Source organism: Pan troglodytes, chromosome 3 (assembly GCF_028858775.2).
Source record: "Pan troglodytes isolate AG18354 chromosome 3, NHGRI_mPanTro3-v2.0_pri, whole genome shotgun sequence".
Classification (NCBI taxonomy): Eukaryota; Metazoa; Chordata; class Mammalia; order Primates; family Hominidae; genus Pan; species Pan troglodytes.
This window is the reverse complement of record NC_072401.2, coordinates 83,718,194-83,740,787: the sequence shown is the minus strand read 5'-3', so window position 1 is coordinate 83,740,787 and position 22,594 is coordinate 83,718,194. Positions and strand designations below refer to the sequence as shown.

Here is a 22,594-nt window from a genome sequence, read left to right as displayed (position 1 = left end):
AGATATAATGCAGTCAACAATTTCTCTATTTCTCAACATTTGTGTAGTGACTTTCCTTTTTTTTTTTTTTTTTTTTTTTTTTTTTTTTGAGACGGAGTTTCACTCTTGTGGCCCAGGCTGGAGTGCAATGGCATGATCTCAGCTCACAGCAACCTCCGCCTCCCGGGTTCAAGCCATTCTCCTGCCTCAGCCTCCGGAGTAGCTGGGATTACAGGCATGGGCCACCACGCCCGGCTAATTTTGTATTTTTAGTAGAGATGGTGTTTCTCCATGTTGGTCAGGCTGGTCGCGAACTCCTGACCTCAGGTGATCTGCCTGCCTCAGCCTCCCAAAGTGCTGGGATTACAGGCGTGAGCCACCGCGCCCGGCTGTGTAGTGACTTTCTAAGGCTGAGTTCAGTATATTTCTACTGAGGGCCAGAGAGGACATTTTTAGGGCATATTATCCTATGGGTCTAGAGAAGTAAGACAAGTAAGAGCAGGTTAAAGTCCCCCAAAACTATATGAATGTATGCCTTCATTGAGCATTATGAATAAAGAAACCCTTTGCTAAATTCTACATTCAGAGTCAAAAAAATGCTAACTCTGTCTTAAATTCTTTTTTTTAGGTTACTACTGAAGTTGAAAATATTTTTTTCCTATATATTTATAGTATATGGCTTCTGTGTTTGTTCAGGCTTTTTTTCCAACTGTGCTATTCATGTGACTATTAAACCAGAAATGAATAATTTTTAATATTTATCTTATAAGATATTAATTAATTAATTAATTTTTGAGACTGAGTTTCACTCTACTGCCCAGGCTGGAGTGCAGTGGTGTGATCTCGGCTCACTGTAACCTCTGCCTCCTGGGTTCGAGTGATTCTCATGCCTCAGCCTCCTGAGTAGCTGTGATTACAGTTGCCCGCTACCACAACTGGCTAATTTTTGTATTTTTAGTAGAAACGGGTTTCACCACATTGGCCAGGCTTGTCTCAAACTTCTGACCTCAGGCGATCCTCCCACCTCGGCCTCCCGAATTGCTGGGATTACAGGCGTGAGCCACCGCACCTGGCCTATAAGATATTAATTTAAAAAATAGACCATTGTAGCCGGGCATGGTGGCTCATGCCTGTAATCCCAGCACTTTAGGAGGCTGAGGTGGGCAGATTGCCTGAAGTCAGGAGTTCGAGACCAGCCTGACCAACGTGGAGAAATCCCGTCTCTACTAAAAATACAGAATTAGCCGGGCGTGGTGGCATGTGCCTGTAATCCCAGCTACTCAGGAGGCTGAGGCAGGAGAATCACTTGAACTGGGGAGACCGATGTTGCAGTGAGCTGAGATTGCGCTGTTGCACTCCAGCCTGGACAACAAGAGCGAAACTCCGTCTCAAATAAAAAAAAAAAATAGATCATTGTGAGTAATAATGGAACTTGTTAGGGTGATACTGAAACAATGGGGCAGATTCCACAGATTAGCTCAAATAGGCCATGAAAATATTAGGATAAGTACCTATCTGTAGAAGTCTTAGCTTATTTTATAGTTGAATCACACTAGTGTATAAAATTCTGGCAAACATAATAATATTGTATTCAAATTGACTTAAATAATTTATGACATTCATAAATAATGACATAGTTTAGGAATTAATAAAAGCCTATCTATATATGCATGAATAAGAAAATGGTAGTGGAGCAAACAGCAGGATTATTGTATGTGAATTGCCACTAACTTGCTGTGTAATCTTGGGTAAGTCATTCTTTCCAAACCTCTGTTTTCTTCTGTGTAAAATGAAGTATTTAGTTGGATATTAACATTCTTTCTGACTTTAACATTCTGAGTTTTTTGTTTAAGCTATTAAGCATCTTTAAAATGCTTTTCCTACTTTGAAGTAATGTTGGCATCAAACAATTCATACGTATTCTTATAAAAGCAAGAATAGCTACCATTTGTTAATCTATTATATGTCAGATGTCTTACATATATTCCCATTAACTCCTCACAAAAACCCTACAGAGCAGATGATATCATTGCCATTTTCCTCATTGGAAAACTGAGGGTCATAAGAAGTCCCACTAGGGCTGAGTGGGAGAGCCAGAATTTGAACCCATGACTCGGAAATACTCTGTTCTTTCCACTGTGCTACTTACCTCTCCCTTGGACAAATGTGATGGCTTCTTTTAACCCAGAGTTTCTCAGCAGCCGCATTTCTTGACATTTGGGACTAGATAATTATTTGTTGTGAAGGATTGTCCTGTGTATTGCTGCATATTTAACATCATCTCTGGCTTCTTTCCACAACCAAAAATATCTCCAGATATTAGCAAATGTCCTAGGGGGCTGGAAGGGGAGGTACAATTGGCCCCATTTGAGGACCACTGCTCTAATACAACTTAAGTCATCAGTAGTATGAGGACAAACATAGTTACTTTCTCCAGCAAAATCTTTAGGCCATTTTAAGGGTCAAGATGGAATTAACCAAGTATATCTCCAGCAAAGGAACCTACCTACTCCTTCGTGCAATAATACTTATTATACATTGATTGTCCCTTATTCTCTTAAGATGCATCCCATTTGAAGAGCATTTTTTGGGATGCGTGGTATAGCAACAAGAACCTGATTAATGTTTGTTAATTCACTGAAAAGTATTCGTTGAGGGCATGTTATATGCCAGGCATTGTCCAGTTATTGGTTAAAGCAGTAAACAAGATGGCCTTGTAGGAGAAACAGGTATTAAATCATTTTAGCTCATTCTCCTTTATCTTCCTAATAATCTTGTAAAGATTCTGTTTAGAACCACAATCCAGTGTGTTTATCATGTTTTACATACATACACAACTTATCACATGAAGCTGGAGTTTGCCTTCCTTAGTGTGAATGAGTAAAGATCACACACCGGGAAATTTGTGTTCTTCTGCCAGTTCAAATATATATTTTGGCTCTGGTTTTTAAATGAGCACGTATCTGTGTGCTAGCTTCATTTTGAAACTTAACTGTTTATCTATCAGTTAGTCTTTTAATGCTCTTACCATTTTGTGGTCTGAAGCTTGGCCACATACATATCAAAGTTTGTCTTACGGGAACTAATCTCTGAAGTATTTCAGGTAATGAGGGAATCTCATGAGGTTCGTGCCTGATCCGTTTACTAGACTCTGTACTTCTGGAGGACAGAAACCATGGAGTTCACATGGGAATTCCCATCATGTTGGTTTCAATGCCTGGAAAAGTACCTGGTTGGCAATGGTAGCCTTTCAGTACCTATTTTCTAACAAATATAAGGAAAAGAAATCTCTAAATAGTGAAAATAGATTTCACTAAATAAATCTTGCTGAATTTTTATCTTCTACTTCCTGAAGACCACTGGGGTCATTTATTTACATTTCTTAATTATTGTAAGTTAGTTGGGAGTAAAACTTAAATCTTCATAAAGACAGATTTGGACAGCTGATGGGGAAAAAGCCTGTAAAATTATTCAAAACAAGGAGATTTTCAAGTACTGGAAGAAAACCTTATGGAAATGCTTTGAAGACCCTGAAGGCATCACTGTAAAGAATACGCTTGTGCTCAGAGCATTGGTGCTGAATTCTCAGAGAAGAAAATTTATTTAAAATGCTGTGTCAAATATAGGAAAATTGGGTACACATTGTATAATGATTCTATCCTGGATGAAATTGTTTTGATACTTTAAAGGATAAACCTTAAACTGTCTTTAAAAAGGTTACTCAGAATAACTTCCTCCTGGAGAGTTTTAGAACGATAAAATTTAAATACTTCAGCTATTTCTAAAAATAAGTCCTACTTGTTTTATTTCCTTTTTTATGTCTTCCTGTTGCAGAGTTTCGTTAGTGTCCATTTTAGGACTACATGCTCTAGATCTTAATGTGAACTGTAATAACTTCAGCATGCATAATAAGAGCTGTAGTGAGCTACATACCATGAAATGCCTGTTATTATATCACATTTAGAGGCAGTGTGTGTAAGATTGTTAAAGATATTCTAGTCTTTGCTGCATATAAGAGGGGTGTTATTTTACTCATTCATTCTTGGGTTCATTCCACAAATATTCATTGAAAATCTACTCATTGCCTGATATTATACTCTTCTAGGCCTAGGCCATATCAGTGAACCAAAAAGACAGAAATTTCTACGCTGACGGAGGAGGGAGACAGACAAAAGCTAAAATACCAAAGTAAATTATGCATTGTTAGAAAGTGACATAAAGATTTTATGAAAAGTAAAGCGGAAAAGGAGAATAACAAGAGGCAGATCATATGGAGCACTGGAGGTGGCTACTGTAATTATATGGGAGCCTTTAGAGAGTTTTAAGTTGTGAAATTGTCAGGATCTAAATTAGGTTATACCAGGACTAGACTGATAATGGTGGATCAGGTTGATTGTAATAAAGGTGATGAGAAGTGGTAAGATTCTGGATATAGTTTAAGGGAAGAGTCAACAGAATTTGCGGACTGACATGATGTGAGTTGTAAGTGAAAGAAACCAAGGATGACTCAAAAGTTTTTGGGCTGAGCATCTAGAAGAAGGGAGCTGCCATTAGCTGACAGGGCTAATCTAGGGGAGAAGCAGTTTGGGGGAGAGGGCTTGGACCTCCATTTGCACTTGTTACTGTCTGGAGATGGGCTGCCTTTTGGGCATCAGTCTGGAGTTTTGGAAAGAGGTCTATGCTAGGGGAACTTGTGGAAGTTCTCTTTGGATAGCTTTGGTATTCTCAGAAAAACAGAAACAAGGTCATCACCAGGAAGAAAGTCAAGAGGGAGATATTGGATGTTAAGAGGAGAAAGGAAAGGGTATGAAACAGTTGTGTATGAGAGTGGGAGAATACATGGCCTGGAAATGCAGTATGATTGCAGGCAGTGTGAATGGCCAACTTAAGAGTTTGCGGTCAGGACGTTAAAGTGACTCTGACAAGGTGTTGTGCGTTTCTTTCCAGCCACTTTCAACCTGTAGGTACTGGAACAGAGTACATAGAGCTTTACATGTGAATGTAAGCAGGGTGAGGGTTTTGCCAAGAAAGAAGTGAGAGAGGAGTTCACTGGTTGAGAGAATATACGAGGAAGTGATTACAGTATTAACCATAAAATTTAAAGTAAGTAAGGAAATAAGACCACTTGAGAATATGGGGCAGTGAAAAGATGGTTGGTGGTTGTTTATGGGTAGGATCAGTGATATTGGAGTTGGGTTAAAAGTGAGTCATTTATTTGAAAGTAAATTTTATTTGCATGTATTGAATTATAGTTCAAACACATATAAAGTCCTCTATAAGGCACAGTAAGCAGTAAAAATGAGTAACCTCACCTAGTACAAAATGAATGTTTTAAAAGTAAATAAATGCAAATATTTAAATTTGTTTAACTTTATTTTTTCAAATGAAGCATGCCTTTAGCGTTTTTCTCTGAATAACTTAACTTTAATTTTTTAATACCACTCTTCTCCTATTCTCTCTCCCAACCCTCACATTCCTTGATGGGTTGCCAGAGCTATATGCCTTCTGCCAGCTCTTATTCAAGTGTTACTGCCCTGTATCAGAGCCCTCTGATAGCCACCAAGGCTCTCATTCCATATGAGATATCTGGATTAAGCTTAAGTAACTACTTACTAAGCTGTGCCACTTGGGTGAGTTTCTCACTCTGTTTCCTCATTACTAAGTGGAGATAATAATATGTACTTTATTGTAAGGATTAAAGTTAATGAATGCATTTTTATCCTTTGCATATAACCTGTTATATGCCTATAAATGGTAGATATTGTTATGATCTTAGGTCTATTAAATTAATAATATTTGTTAATGTTGAATAACCAAATCTCAAAAAATGCTATCTTGTCATTTCAATAACGTATTATTTTAGAAGCATGTAGGATCACTAAGGTCAAAACACAGTATTGCTGCCATCAATATTTTCATGTATGTTTATGCTTTTTTCAGCTTTAAAAAGAGATTAAGACATATTAGGAACTCACCATAAATGAGTAAGATTTCTTTTAGTTCCCAATAACATAGAGAAACACATATACAACTGCAACATTTTACCTGCCTTTTGCTAGCCTAAACCAGCTTTGAGCCTAATTATTCATAAACAGTGAATAATTGGACATGTGATCCCTTCAAAAAGAAATCTGGACTGTGCGCGGTGGTTTGTGCCGTAATCCCAACACTTTGGGAGGCCGAGGCGGGCGGATCACGAGGTCAGATCGAGACCATCCTGGCTAACACGGTGAAACCCCGTCTCTACTAAAAATGCAAAAAATTAGCTGGGCGTGGTGGCGGGCGCCTGTAGTTCCAGCTACTCGGGGGCTGAGGCAGGAGAATGGCGTGAACCCAGGAGGCGGAGCTTGCAGTGAGCCGAGATAGCGCCACTGCACTCCAGCCTGGGCGTTAGAGTGAGACTACGTCTCATAAAAAAAAAAAAAATCTGAAGTGTATTGAAGAAGAGAAGCATTATCGCTTTCAATGACTGAATGGACCATCCATAAAATATATATATATTTGATAATATATATATGATTATATGTTTTTAATTATACATGTTTTTCTTTTATATACAATATACATATACGTATGTATATAATAATATATGTATGTATGTAATATTACACATATAAATATATATTAAATATACATATATGTATGTGATATTATATATAAATATATAAAAGCTTTATTCTCACGAGAGAACTAAAGAAATTCTTACTGAGTGCGTGCTTGGAAACAGTTAAGAATGGGTAACTAGTTCTAGTATGAAACAATGCATCTAGATATCACATTCTACTTTTATATGTCTTTCAAAATAAACATGTCATATGTGAAAATTCTAATTTGACTCTCCATCAGCAATTATATAAAACATGTCACTCGGGTGCAGTGGCTTACGCCTGTAATCCCAGTACTTTGGGAGGCTGAGGCAGGCAGATCACTTGAGGTCAGGAGTTTGAGACCAGCCTGGCCATCATGATGAAAACCCATCTCTACTAAAAAGACAAAACTTAGCTGGGCATGCTGGCGCATGCCTGTAATCCCAGCTACTCAGGAGGCTGAGGCAGGAGGATCACTTGAACCTGGGAGGCAGAGTTTGCAGTGAGCCGAGACCGGACCACTGCACTCCAGCCTGGGTGACAGAGTGAGACTCCATCTTAAAAAATGAATAAATAAAAATAAAATAAAATAAAACATATCACTTATTGCTGTGGCTATTCCTTCCCTCAGTCTGAGTGAGAGGCTGCTTCTGTGATGTAGAACGGCATCTTCTGTTTCCCCAACGTCAACCACAGTGTCTGGCATATGGTAGGTTTTCAGGTCATGTTTGCTGAGTAAATTGAAAATGAATGAACTTAATTTAAGCACTCTTTTCTAAAGATATGTAAGGGCTATGTGCTTCAGTACAGTTGACCTTTTTCCATTTAGGGTCCTTAAAAATGACAAAACTATTACAAATATTTCTTTATTAGTGGTAAAAGTGAAAAGTAGTATGACTTAGCTTTTTATGAACTTATATAGCGCTTCCTCCCATGATAATAATCACTAGTTATCAAAAGTAATTTCTTATAGGGCCGAGGGCAGTGGCTCTCCCCTGTAATCCCAGTGCTTTGGGAGGCCAAGGTGGGAGGATTGCTTGAGCCCAGAAGTTTGAGACCAACCTGGGCAGTATAGAAAGACCCTATCTCTACAAAAGAAAATAAAAAATTAGCTAGATGTGGTGGCTCATGCCTGTCATCCCAGCTGCTTGGGAAGCTGAGGCAGGAGGATAGCTTGAGCCCAGAAAGTCATGGCTGCAGTGAGCAGTGATTGCACCACTGCACTCCAGCCTGGGCATCAGAGCAAGACCTGTCTAAAAAAATAATAATAAATAAAAAATAAAATAAAATAAAATAAAATTAATTACTTTAATTCAATGTTATGGGTGACATATTACCCTTGCCTGACTTTTTGTATATATCTAAAATATGGAATATGTACTCCTACTGGGGATTTAGTTCAAGGTCACTTAACAGAAAATATTGAATGGCACTAAGAACTCCAAGGTGATTTTATTCAGCAAATCTGATTCATTCCACCCAATGGAGAATATAAAGGATTATGTAACTTCATTATTCAAGATCCACAGTTTTCCCACAAAATAAATTGACCCTTGTCATCACAAAAGCCCATATTAGATATATCCATAGACGGTTCATACTTACCTTCTTTTCCAAAGATTATGTGAGGTGAAGAAAAACCTTTTTTTTGTAGATAGAGGATAGTAGTTACCAAGGGAGCAATACCAACATGTCACATTGGCACCTGGGGCAGCAAAGAAACTACCAAAGATATCAAACCATCTTGATGCTTTTGTCATGACCTATGAGATAAGGAATCAGTCTCCCTGCAGTAATAAGCTTCTATAGAGAGTGTTGAACAAGTGGGTCACAGATGACACAGATTGGAGCAAGACCAAGTTTTATCAGGGCTCACTGTGCTTCAGGCAGGGCTGGCTACCTCGGATGTGTAGGTCAAGGAGACTTTTTTTTTTCTTTTTGAGATGGAGTCTCACTCTGTGGCCCAGGCTGGAGTGCAGTGGCGTGATCTCGGCTCACTGCAAGCTCCGCCTCCTGGGTTCACGCCATTCTGCTGCCTCAGCCTCCCAAGTAGCTGGGACTACAGGCGCCCGCCACCACGCCTGGCTAATTTTTTTGCATTTTTAATAGAGACGGGGTTTCACCGTGTTAGCCAGAATGGTCTCAATCTAGGTCAAGGAGACTTTCATATCATAAGTCTATTGTGAAACAATTCCTATCTTATTCTTAGAAATCCATAGATACGAAATTTCTCTGTGCCTTTTATTGACTATGATAGAGAACTCTTGTGTCTTCCATGGTTTACAACATATAAGAACTTTGACGTTTTGTTTGTGTTTTCTCATCTTGGTTGAGAAGAAGGTTATAAGTCTATCAAGGCCAGGCAGGATTCATTGTTCTTTCTTGGTCAACTTTTGGAAATGTTGGTTGAAACTAATTCTAACTGTATTAAATCTGCAGAAAGAATTAATCCTTAAGACCTCATCAACAATCTTTTGTATAAACTAGACTTCTCTCTTTTAGTTAATTCTAGCCTTAGACGTGAGGATCTTCTTGTATCCGCTGTCAAGCCATTAGTGCATAGCTGAGGTTACACATTCAAAGAAGATGGGCTTCCCAATAACATGAGTGATAGCTAATAAATTGCTCAGTCTTAATTCCAACTGTGCATTTTGCAATAAAGTTACTTAGCATAGAGTAGTGATTCTCAGGGTGTGGTCCCCAGGACCAGCAGCATCAGTACTATCTGCAAGTGTGTTAGACATGCAGACTCCTGAGCCCCATCCCAGACCTGCTAGATCAGAAACCTAGCAGGGTGAGGTTCATGGCCAGGTGTGGTGGCTCACACCTATAATCCTAGCACTTTGGGAGGCCGAGGCAGGTGGATCACCTGAGGTCAAGGGTTCGAGACCTGCCTGGCCAACATGGTGAAACCCCATCTCTACTAAAAATACAGGAAACAACAAAAAAATTAGCTGGGCATGGTGGTGCATGCCTATAGTCCCAGCTACTTGTGAAGCTGTGGTGGAAGGATCGCTTGAACCACGGGGGCAGAGATTGCAGTGAGCTGAGATGGAGCCACCCCGCCACTACACTCCAGCATGGGTGACAGAGCAAGACTCCGTCTCCAAAAGAAAAAGAAAAAAAGAAAAAAAAAAGAAACCTAGGGGGTGAGGTTCAGGAGATTCTGATGCAAAACAAACATAGGGCATCTTGAAATGATTATAGATTTTTTTTTCTTTTAGACCAGTGAACTTGTGTATTTTTCAAACTGTTGGCTGGTGATGACCTCAGGAATTTTAAAATGCTAACTGAGCCCAAGAGAATTCATTATCCTGTATTTACCTTTGGTAATCTGCCCTACTGCAAACTTTTCATTAAGCATTCATTAAGGGAAATAGGACTTTTGAGAACTAAATCTGCCTTCAAGTACATTTGTGTATAGTAAGGAACTTGTATATTTTAGATACATTCTGTTAGTGATGGAGTGTAGTTTTTAATATCTTCTAGAAAAAATACTATAATTAGAAATAATGTAATTTTACATGAGAATATTTGATTATTTAAAATTTTATATATTAATCGCATTATATAGTTGGAGCCAATGATTGGACATGTTGAGAAAATTTTAAAACATTCTTTGAACTTTACTTTTTTCTCTGAAAAATGAAATGAAATTCCACCTCAAGTGAAAACTAAATTAAATGGCATGTGGAAGTATTTTGTAAACAGTAATTATTATTAAAGTGTTAGTACTTACCAAGCAATGCTTGATTTATAGTTCTTCAATTCTGATCTTAGTTGATTTCATACCTAAAATTGAAAGCTTGTAGATTTTAGAACTTTAATTACAGGTTTTATAATCTGTGAGTAAATGAAATATTGGATGGGAAAATTAATATCTAGCATCATGCAGGCCTGCTTTACAGAAGCACTAGAGTATTCCAGAGTATTACATAAAATTAATACATTTTCCTTCCAAAACTTTAACTTAATTTTTTAAGATTGTAAATCAATACCTCTAAGGACAGCAGATTACTGAGGATAGTAGAGTATCTAGATCTAAAACATTCTTTCTTGGGTTATGTGATCATCATTGAACTTCAAGCACCTGGTTGTCTATATGGTTTTACAAAGTTTGTTTTTGTTAATTCTCAAGACAGGGTTCCTATGGTTGGCAGAGCATCAGGTCAAAAAAAACATGAGACCAGTTGGTTATTAGCAGAAAACTCTGAAAAATTATCTCTTTGAGGAATGAGCTAAATCTTAGAATTATGAATGATGTTTCTAAAAATGCTGCCCATCATGTTCTTTATTAGAGCTTTTGTCTACTAGATTGCTGGACTTTCTCTTAGTAACAGTTGAGAAGAGAGTATTGCTATCCTCAGTTAGTTAGTTGCCTAGAAGCCTCCCCCATTAAATGAAGAGCAGACTTACTAAAGCAGAGTGTGACCAGGTGGTGCAGTATGAGGTGCAGTTTAAGAAATTAAACATAGATGTATAATTGATACAGTTGTTAGTATCAATACTGTGCACACAAATTCTCAGCTAATATTTATGAATAAATATTATAGAGAGAACACTTTGTAAAAAGTCACAATGGTAGTTAACCCTTACTTAGGACTTACTATGGGTCAAACAAGTGCTAAGTGCTTTTTATATATTAACTCACTGAATCCTCATAGCAACCCTTTGAGCAAGTTAAGCTGGCAAATTGGGGTGCCAGAAATTGACATTGGCCTCTGGCTCCAGAACCTGTGCTCTTTATCACTCTATGCTGTTTACAGGTTTTAGAAATACACTAGAAGAGAAAATAATGCCCTCTTGAAAGAGTCTTTCAGGCCTGGAGAAGCGGATTCCTGCTCTTAATAAAGGTGAATGATACAATCACAAGCTAAAAGTGAATGCTTCTGTTTTCTCAAAATTAGATCTTACACTCCTACTTCTAATGGCAGAAAAGCCAGGTTGAGCCATGCAAAAGGAAATGGGATGTCTTTATGTTCTTTTCTATAAAATTCAGTGATCAACAGACATTTATATATCATCTAACTTTGGCCAAGCACTGGACAGACGCATGGAGAGGAATTAGGTATGTTCCCTGACTTTGAAGAATAAAGCCATCTGTAACACACTATGGCAAGTGCATATGAGCCATGCTCAGGGTTCTAATGGGAGCAGAGCAGAGAACACCTTATGGTGTCTGTTGTGTGGATCCCTCCCAATCTCCCTCATTCCGTGGTCAAGCTAAAACAGTCTCGAGGATGAATAGAGGCTGGTGTGGTGAGTGGGTGATATGGTTAACCAGCCCTCCAGAAAGAGAGGGCAGCATTTGGAGAGGTGCAAAGTGTACCCTATGCTTTGCAACCTCCTTAACTCATTGGGAGTACTAACTAAATTACATATTCATAGACCCCATTCCAGATCCTCTAAATCAGAATCTCCAGGGGAGAGGCTTTGGAGACTGTGACTAACAGGGGCCCCAAGTGATTCTTATCAGGGGGTCTTGGGCAACACAGGACAAGTGGAATACAATTTGTTCATGAACGTTGTTGGGATGAGTTTTGGAGAGAATGGTGAAGAATGAGATTAGGTAGTATGAAGGTCACTTTATGTCATACCTGTCTTTTTGAGTGTTCGGTTTTCTGTTTGTATCCTACCTAATGCTGCTACTTCTCAGGCATTAATAGGTACATTGAACTGAGCATTTACTTGGACAACTTTAAATGGAAAGCTTTGGACCTAAGCCCAATGTATAAGATTCCCACCCTTGACTTATCTATGGCTTGAGAAACACTTAAACAGGAGAGTGGGGAAGAGGATAAGCATTGTTTATTTATAGCATGTCCCTTGACTATTAATCGTGTTTCATTTTATTTGTTAGAAGACTGAGTAGCTACTAAGTAGTACAGCTAATATTTGAGCCTGGGCTTACAGAGTAGAAGAAATGTGATTTGTCAAAAAGTGGTGAGCAAGGTGCTCGTTCCTTCATTTAAAACGGGTGAACTGCAAAATGCAGGGTTGGAGTCAGGGTCCATAGTAACCTCTGTTACCATATGAAGATGTGTGCCCACCATTCCCTTGATTCTTTTAAGAAAAACCAATTATCAATATTTTATGTGAATTTATCTCTATTTTAAAATCTTGCCTTTATATGTATGTGTGTATATATGTATTTATGTTTATAAAACAAAACCATGTGCTTGCCGACACTCTGATACAAAATAAGTCATTGGGTAGAATTTTGCTGTAGGACTAATGGTTTGTGACCACTGTGTTAAATCATCTCTGAAGTCTAAGCCTTAAGATATTATGATTTGTGATGACGCTTGATGAGGTATGACTTACTGATTTGCTTTCCTATCATATCTTAAAGAAATTTTCCTCAATATTTATGTGGAGCGTTATTAATAACAGAGGCTTCTCCAAGTACTAACATACTTTTAACTTTGTTGGAAGTGACAGAGAAAGAGTGAAAGGCTCTTTCCTGACTACTGTGGGCATAGTGCTGCCCTCCCCTGAGCCTTCTTGTCCAACTGCTGTCTTTCAGTAATTTTCTACCATAAGATTCTGTTTTCTTCTTCTTTTTTAAATCTGATATTTTCAAACATTGAAAATATTATTTCTTTTTATTCGTTTTACAAAAACATCCACTGAAATAAAATAATCTAAAAGATCTTTATAAATATTTTATCTTTAGCTCTCTGTAGAACAAATACCTATTTCTATAGGAAAAGCTTTCTGTGTGTAACATTATTGACTGAGGGAGAAAGGGTTGTAAGGGGAAAATTTTGTTTTAAAAACTTTTGAATTGACAAATAAAAATTGTATGTATTTATGGTGAAGAATGTGATGTTTTGATATGTGGATGTATTGTGGAATGGCTAGCTCAAGGTAATTAACATATGTATTACCTCACATACTTTTTATTGTGGTGAGAACACTTTAAGTCTACTCTCTTAACAATTTTCAAGTGTACAATATATTGTTACTGTATTAACCATAGTCATCGTAATATACAATAGATCTCTTGAACTTATTACTCCTTTGTAGCTGAAATTTTGTATTCTGTAATAGTCTGTTTTCTGCATTTGGGGTTGTGGATCTATTTAGGAACATGGATCTATGCATTTCCATGTATAATTTCAGCTTCGTGTGAAGCCACACACTATCAGTATCTTTTTACCAACATGTACACTAACATTAGTGGATCTTGAAACTAATTCAATGCATCCTAACTAGTACTAATATGAGAGAGAGAAGAAAGAAGATCCCTGTATGCATTGCAGGTGGTAAGGGTAAGAAATATTTCATAGAACTTTTGTTTCAGGGGTGTGTGTGTGTGTGTGTGTGTGTGTGTGTGTGTGTGTGTAAATTCTACTTTGCATCATAGAATGTATTTCTTACTGGGAGAGCAGTTAACGCATTTCAAAAGCCTCTGATCTAGGATGACTAAATAGATCCTTGGTCATTCCTGCCTAGTATAAGAGTTTAAATTTTAAACTAGCAATTTGAAAGGATTTTCATCATATGTTAATTACCTCCAAGCCTAGGCTTTTCTCCTCAGTCATTTCAAAGCACTTCTCTGTCTAGCTTAAATCTGTCCTCTGATCCAAGGGTCACTTTTCAGGAGAATGACAGTGCTGAAGAGAGAGTTCTTACAAAATCATGAGCTGCCCAGCCTTGGAGAGTAGGAGAGAGACTCTTGTAGGCTCTAGAAGGGGGCCATGGAGGGCAGTGAGCCAGCCCTAATTCTATCTTCACCAAAATTCCTTGAAAATGAAAAGAAGGAATAAAGGAGAAAGGCAATGTGGGAGTAAATAGAGAATCTCATGTACATTTAAAGATATTGAAAAGTCCTAAAGAGAAGGAGACCTAGAAATACTTTTGCAATGAAATGTTTTGCAGTCGTTATGGGCTTGTTTCTTAGGAACTGAGTGACTTGGGGAAAGATGTAGTTCTTGTCTGGGTTGTGGAATAAAAAGCTGATTGTTTCTGTGAACCAGTAAGTATGTTTGCTAGCGTGAGGTTATTAGTCAGACACACCACAAATTAGCAGAAGTTAACACCTCCTGTATTTGTTTCATGTTTGTTTAGTTAGTCCTGTTTGGACTCTCAAGAAATTGTATTTCAGAATTTAAAAAGGGAGGTGAGATTTAGATTGTTGTATGAGATTGTGGACACTAGAGGGATAAACATTCTTATGTCTTAGTAAGAATTTAATGGCAAGTGAATGCTTCCTTTTAAGTTTTCCAGAAATAAATCAAATTGTGCTGATTTCAACCTTTTAAAAAAAGTCACATTTGTCATAATGGTAACCTAATGTGCATTATGTGAAACTAATGAAAAGCACTTAGTATTTATGTTCAGTATTTTCTGTTATCTATTGATTCACTTATAAAGCACTATCTTATGTTCTTATTCTGGGGGAGAGTTCTAGATATGTTATGAACTACATTAATAACTCAAGCTGCCATTGTGAGCAGCCGGTTAAAAGAACTAAGCCACTTTTGTATGCTTGGTGAAGTAAAAACCAGCTTTTCAAATATACTTTGGAGGCAGGCTTTTAAAAAATTATATTGAAGAGATAGTAAATGTTATTTTGGCCAGTCAATCTTCATTGATTTAGTTATCTATAAATAAATATTTTAGAGGCCAAAATCCAAAAGAACTGTTTTTTTTCTTGTTCCTATTATTAGTATAAAACCGATGAGGCTGACATGAATATTTTCTCTCATGATAAGACGGGCTATCTATTGTGGGTCCAATATCCAGGCACAACTACATATACTCAGAGGCTGTTGTTCTTCCCATCAAAAGTGATTGTCTGCCTGTAATCCCAGCTATTCAGGAGGCTGAGGCATGAGAATTGCTTGAACCCCTTTCTTTCCTATTTTTGTTTTGATTAACAAACTCACATTTTGTTTTGATTAACAAACTCCAGGTAGGGCTGCATTTCTTGGAAAATAAGGAAACCTTAGAAATAAGGAAAATAAGGGAATATGTTATCAGTTTGATTTTGTTTTGTAGCAAAGCACCCCAAAACTTAATGACATAACATTTATTGATTCATAATTTGATGGGTGGGCAAGTCGGGCTGAGCTCAGCTGAGACATCTTTATTCTAATTTGTGCCTTCTGGGCACACTCGCTTGTTAGTGGTCAGTTGGCAGTCAGTGGTGTTATTTATGTATTTATAGAGGCTATGGTGGTAAATGGGGCAACTGAGGCATGTGGTGTGGGCTACAATGGTTCCTAGAACAGTGAGAGAGAATAAGCTCCAATGAACAAGCACTTTTCAAGCCTCTATTTGCTGTCTTGTTTGCTAGTGTTACATTAGCTGAAGCAAGGCACATGGCCAAGCCCAGACACCACAGGTAGAGAAAGACTCTACCTCTTGATTGGCAGAGAGTTATGCTTGCAGAGATAGGAAGAATTTGTGGGCATTTTTGTAATCCACATAGAATGGGTTTTTTTGATGTCCTATGATTTATCAGACTTTATGCTATGTGACTTACCTGTTATTCATTTAGTCCTCAAAACAATTTCCTGACATGCCTGGCATTATGCCCATTGCAAAGATGATAAAACTGATGATCAGAGAAGTTAAGAGACTTGCACAAATTAAGCCCAAATTGTTTGCTTCAAGTTATGGAATGGCCTTTTAGGTGCTGTCTCTTGTTAAGCAACATGATCAGATGCTTAGCCCATGAGGCAGAAGATGTATGCTTTATTTGGTTAAAATGGAGCTCTAAAGACTACTTTTACTTTCTCCCTTACATGTTGAACCATTGGGTCATATATTTATTTGGTATAGAAAAAATATTAAAATTTCACTATCTTTGAGACATTTCAGAAGCTCATGGAAGTGTGGTTTTTGTTTGTTTGCCAGGTCAGCTACACAACCTGGATCGTACCACAGTTTGGATATGACTGAGGCTCTCCAATGGGCCAGATATCACTGGCAACGGCTGATCAGAGGTGCAACCAGGGATGATGATTCAGGGCCATACAACTATTCCTCGTTGCTCGCCTGTGGGCGCAAGTCCTCTCAGACCCCTAAACTGTCAGGAAGGCACCGGATTGTTGTTCCCCACATCCAGCCCTTCAAGGATGAGTATGAGAAGTTCTCCGGAGCCTATGTGAACAATCGAATACGAACAACAAAGTACACACTTCTGAATTTTGTGCCAAGAAATTTATTTGAACAATTTCACAGGTACTGTTTTATTTTTGAAGAAAACCTTAGAATATCATTCTAGTTGATATATAACATATTTTTCATTTTCATAACCCTGTATATTACTTAAACCTAAGACATGTGACATCATCCTTGACAATTTTGATACGAATCTGTTGTGGAATGATGACTCCTCCCATTCACGTAGCACTTTCCAATTGGAAAGGTGTTTTCTCTTTACCAGAAAAGATATTGTAATTCACATATTATAGGTTAGGAAATGATTTGACTGTGGTTTAGCCAATGTCATGCCAATGTCAAGTAGCAGACCAGGGGCTGCCTCTGTGGGTCTTCTTACTCTTGCTTTAGTGTTCTTTCCATGAAACCATGCGCATTTTAATTTCAAATTTTTCTTACTGATAATAGGAGGAAATAGAGCTCTGAAGCCAGTGCAGATGTCAGATGTTTAGGTGAAACAGTGACCTAATTCAACTTAATATCTCATTCATGGACAATCTCCTGTGAGTTTAGGCACTGAAGGAAATGGAAGTGTGAGTGCCACTCCTCTCCTTGTGGAGTTTGCAGTTGTGCTAGGGAAACACAATATATACATATATAAAACAAAAAGACATAGGGAATGCAATGAGTGTTATAAAGGGCTGTCAAATAGAATGAAAGCCTCAAAAAGAGAAATAATAATGGTAACTGGAGCAATAGAAGGGGAAGTGACTTTTGACTTAATAACAGAGGGTGGGTGAGATATTCAAAGCAGAGGTGTGAGCAAAGCATATTTCAGATGGAGGAAGGAGTATGAATAATGGCATAAAGGCAGTAGCATAAAAGGCTTGCTTGAAGCCTGGGAAATAGTGTTCTCTGACTTACATGTAGCATCTGTGCTGAGGAGCAACAGGAAGTAAAGTCAGAAAGATAGATGTGACCCAGGAAAGAGGTCTTGCTATCAGGATAAAGAGTTGAGGGCCAAGTCTGCAGGCACAATTACCATGCTTACGTCAGTATTTCACTATGGAAGCAGTGTGGTGGGTAGATGAAAGGACTTAGAGATGATGGCAGAGAAAACATTTAGGAAGACGTAGTATATATCCCAGTGAATTGTAATGGAGACCTGACCTTGGAATAATGTGGGAATGAAAAGAAGGGTGACCTCTTACAGATACTGTGGATTTAATGTAAGACATTCAGTGAAAGGAGTAAAAAGATGATGTGAACATGTTGAGCTGTGATGACCAGAAGTACTAACAGAAAAATGAAAAACAAGAGTAAAAAGAACCTTGGCTGGAAGAGTATTTTGTTTTTGTAAATGTATTCAAGATGCCAATGCAAGTAAAGAGATTCTCCATATTCTTTAGTCATTCCACATACATTCATTCTCATTATTCATTCTATATATGTTCCATATGCATTTATTAAATAGTGGCTATGTTTAAAGGACAGATGTGAATTTGTTGAATTAATGGCTGTGTAGCCCTATGTGTGTTTCATTCTTTTATGGAGTTTGGAATCTAGTGTACCCAATGGAATAAAAACCTGAAACAGAGTTCAAGGTTAGAGCTATAGGTTTAGATGTGGTCCACCTGGAAAGAATTGAAGCCACAGAGTAGCAGAAAGGGTTAAGAAAGAAATTTTCAGAGTAAAAAGATTTGGAGGTGACAAAAAAGAAGTATATATAGATTATTCTTTTGAGAAGTTTCATGGTCAATGGAAAAATATGTTATCAAAATGTAATGGCAGGATTAAGATTTTGTTTCTCCTTTAAGGAAAAGGGTGCCTTGAACTTACCATATGGCCCAAAATTAGGGACCCATGGAGAAGTATTTGAATACATAAAGTAGAAGAATGGAAGAAGTTCCTGAAGAAGGTGGTTCTGAATAGCATAAAAGAAGAAATAGAAGAGTTAGTCACAAGAGAAAAGAAATAGGCTTTTCTACTGAATTTTGAGGCTTGTTTAAATCTAATGTTTGGATGTACAAAAGGCTAGAGGGTTGATCTTTATTTTGTTAATTAATTTTTATACCACATGAACTCTAAATTTTTTCTAAATTTTTATGAACTTTTAAAAAGAAAATAGTATTTTCTCTTGTGCTTTTTTTCTATTTTTTTATTGTGCTCAAGACCGTCCCACTCAAATATTTACTATTTTATATTTAATAAATAATATCTCACATTATTTATTGATTGATTGATTACTCTACCCAGGCTGGAGTGCAGTAGTGTGATCCCGGCTCACTGCAACCTCCGACTTCTGGGTTCAAGTGATTCTCGTGCCTCAGCCTCCTGAGTAGCTGGGACCACAAGCGTAGGCCACTACACCCAGCTAATTTTTGTATTTTTAGTAGAGACGGGGTTTTACCGTGTTGCCCAGGCTAGTCTCGAACTCCTGACCTCAAGTGATCTGCCCGCCTCGGCCTCCCAAAGTGCTAAGATTATAGCCGTGAGCCACCGCACCCAGCCCTGATATCTCACATTTATTAAAGAATGACACAAGCCAGATGTCTAGCAGGGTAATAAATAGTTCATTAAGATTCATTGTATTCTGCTAGTTCTATATTCTGTAACATACAAAATCTACTAATAGAAACTTACAGAAAAACAATATAGTACTTTGCCTCTGACATCAGTCCTTGAAGTAACTTCTTAACACCTCCCTTTGTGTGTTTGGGTTGCAGAGCTGCCAATTTATATTTCCTGTTCCTAGTTGTCCTGAACTGGGTACCTTTGGTAGAAGCCTTCCAAAAGGAAATCACCATGTTGCCTCTGGTGGTGGTCCTTACAATTATCGCAATTAAAGATGGCCTGGAAGATTATCGGAAATACAAAATTGACAAACAGATCAATAATTTAATAACTAAAGTTTATAGTAGGTAAGTGTAATGGGATCTTTGCTAAGGACTATGTATGTATCATTGAGAAATATGCAGAATGTCACTTTTTTCTCCTTAGGTGTGACCAGGACCCTTTTGTGGTGGTGTTGGTGTTGTTGCTATTGTTTTCAACTAATATTTCGTAAAGTCCTGTGGTGAATTTAATTCAAGTGTCAGAGGAAAACAAAAACGTATAAGCCATTGTCAACCCAGGAGCCGACAAAGCAAAAGCTTCTGTAACTCATGTATAAGTGGAATTAAAAGAATTAAACTTCAGGGCCGGGCGTGGTGGCTCACGCCTGTAATCCCAGTACTTTGGGAGGCTGAGGCGGGTGGATCACCTGAGGTCAGGAGTTCAAGACCAGCCTGACCAACATGATGAAACCCTGTCTCTACTAAAAATACAAAAATTAGCTGGACGTGGTGGCAGGTGCCTGTAATCCCAGCTACTCAGGAGGCTGAGGCAGGAGAATCGCTTGAACCCAGGAGGGGGAGGTTGCAGTGAGCCGAGATCGCGCCACTGCACTCCAGCCACTGCATTCCATCCTGGGCGACAGAGTGAGACTCTATCTCAAAAAAAAAAAAAAAAGGAGGAGAATATTCTTTTTTGGTGTGCACAAAACTAGAGCATCCCATCACAGCAACAACAGAGAGCATTCATAGGAGGAGGTCTTTTTAGGGGCATATTTGCTGTGTTGGAGACTTGTATTTTCAGTATTTATGAAATAGAGAGTCTATGTAGCCAATAATAAACTCAGTGAAGGTGAGTCTTAAACTGTAGTGTATATTATTTGCAGCTCCTGGGTTTTTATTCTTAGATGTAAGTTAATACTTAGTAAACCGTATAGACAAATATAACTTGTCTTCAATCTTATGTGATCCAAAGAGGAAAATGTTAGGAAAGGCTTCTCTGAAGAAGTGATATTTAATCTGAAAGCTGCAGAATTCGTATTTTGTTCATTATTAGAATTCTTCAGTGACTTTCACAATGTTTGTTTTTATGATCTATCAAGAAAACAAGGAAAAGAACTTTATTTATCTTTTGTAAGATGATTTGAGATTTCTTGGATAATGAGAAATTAGTTCTGTTTTTTCTCTTATACTCATGTCCAGTCTAAACGAAACCAGAAAAACACATGTGTTGTATTTTAAAATGAAATAATGGTATAAGTCATTGGTTTTCATTTAAAGGCATAGAGCATTTGACTAAAACAGTTCTATTAATAATTTAGTAACATTTGAATGCTTATTATATACCAGAGATAGAGAACTAAAATATCAGTACAGTCTCTAGTCTCAAAAAATAGCTATAAGAAACAATACTTTACAATGATTATATGATGAACAAAGTCCAGAATTTGGCCAGTTTTAAGATTACCCAGTGAATGCCAAATTTGGCAAATGGAAAGAATGCTTATTATATATATTTTTGAATACAAATGCAAATATATAAATAATTTCAGGCCAGGTGCAGTGGCTCACACATGTAATCCCACCACTTTGGGAGGCTGAGGTGGCTGGATTGCATGAGTTCAGGAGTTTGAGACCAGCCTGGGCAACATGGCAAAATCCTGTCTCTACCAAAAAACAACAAAAAATTAGCCAGGCATGGTGGGGTGTGCGTGTAGTCCCAGATATTGGGAGGCTGAGGTGGGAGGATCGCCTGAGCCCAGGAGGTGGAGGTTGCAGTGAGCCAACATTGGGCCACTACACTCCAATCCGGGCAAAAGAGAGAGACCCTGTCTCAAATGAATGAAATAATTACAGATCTTAATTGCAATTTGGAGTTGATAGTGTGTGTTTATTTGCTTTTCTAGGTTGTTCTACAACATTTAATCTGATTCTCTCACTTAGCTGTGCAACCTTGGGCAATTTACAAAAAGCAGCTAAACACCCAGTTTCCTGTATTATGAATGTAATAATAAAACTTACTTCATAGCACCTAGTCTTTTTCAAGTGCTAGGTAAAAGCCGTTATGATTATTATTATAGGTTAATAATGACTATTTGCTAGAGTTTATGTTTGTCACATCAAGTCATTTCATTAACATTTGAGAACTCCTGAAAACACTGCACAATTTTTAAAATATTAAAATTACCCAGTGGAAGACCTGGTATAACTTTTTTCTCAGGTGTCCTTTTAGACATAGTCCAGATTGATTTTCATATAAACTTAAAGATGAAATGCAGTATTATAGTCAGTTATTTAATATCCATTCTAAGATGTTCCTTTATGTTTGTGTTTCTTAATAGGCTCAGGTAATTTTATGTGTTTTTATCTGTGTATAATATAATTTGCTTTTGTTTGGTATTGTAGAAGAAATAGTGCTTATGTTTTTCCCCCAGATCATTTCTGGAACAATTATTATAAGGTTATAAAGAAATAAAGATGGGATATAAAACCATGCCTTGTTGATTTAAATATGCTAATGTAAATGTATATGAAATACAAAGAAATCAACTTACAAACAAATTATTTCTCCACAAATTTAGGATGAAATTATGGGGGCTATTTAGCAAGTTTTTGGAAGAAGCATATTAACATTTCTAAGCAGATAATTTGGTTCTTTTTTGTAGTAGGTGGTGTTTCACAAGGCGCTTAATTTTCTATAGAAAAGTATCATTTGGAATAACAAACACTAGTCTAGAAATTAATCATTTAAACTCTATTATACCCCCAATTAAGTTAGAATAAGCTATTATAGAAAACCTGACTTTCTTAAGATTTCCCTTAAAATAGGGGACACTTATAAGGTTTTAAAATCTGTTTTAACATAATGAAACTGTCTTGAAAATAAGACTATTAATCATTCAACAAATTTGAGTGCCTGCTATGTGGTAAGCACTGAGAGACTTAGAGGATTTAAACTAAAAATAGATACAGTGTCTGCCATCAAGGAATGCACATTATTTTCTGACCTTTAAAAATCACCATGTTGTTGATGTTAGAAGTTTCAAAATATTAGTTAACATTTTAGGATTATCTTATAAATCC

At 37.4% G+C, this 22,594-nt stretch overlaps 1 protein-coding gene across 11 annotated transcripts in view; it reads left to right on the top strand.

Annotated features, from left to right (window-relative positions):
• ATP10D (ATPase phospholipid transporting 10D (putative)) overlaps positions 1 to 22,594 on the top strand; it is a 113,810-nt gene that overhangs the window by 12,865 nt on the left and 78,351 nt on the right. For 9 of the 11 annotated variants that reach the window (XM_063808919.1, XM_063808918.1, XM_001154096.6 and 6 more), the window contains 2 exons: positions 16,434 to 16,760; positions 19,406 to 19,600. In XM_063808919.1, the coding sequence (XP_063664989.1) occupies positions 16,471 to 16,760; positions 19,406 to 19,600 (485 nt within the window). In that variant the 5' untranslated portion in view covers positions 16,434 to 16,470. The remainder of the gene's footprint in view (positions 1 to 16,433; positions 16,761 to 19,405; positions 19,601 to 22,594) is intronic. The other 2 variants (XM_054683164.2, XM_063808924.1) reach the window with 1 other exon arrangement.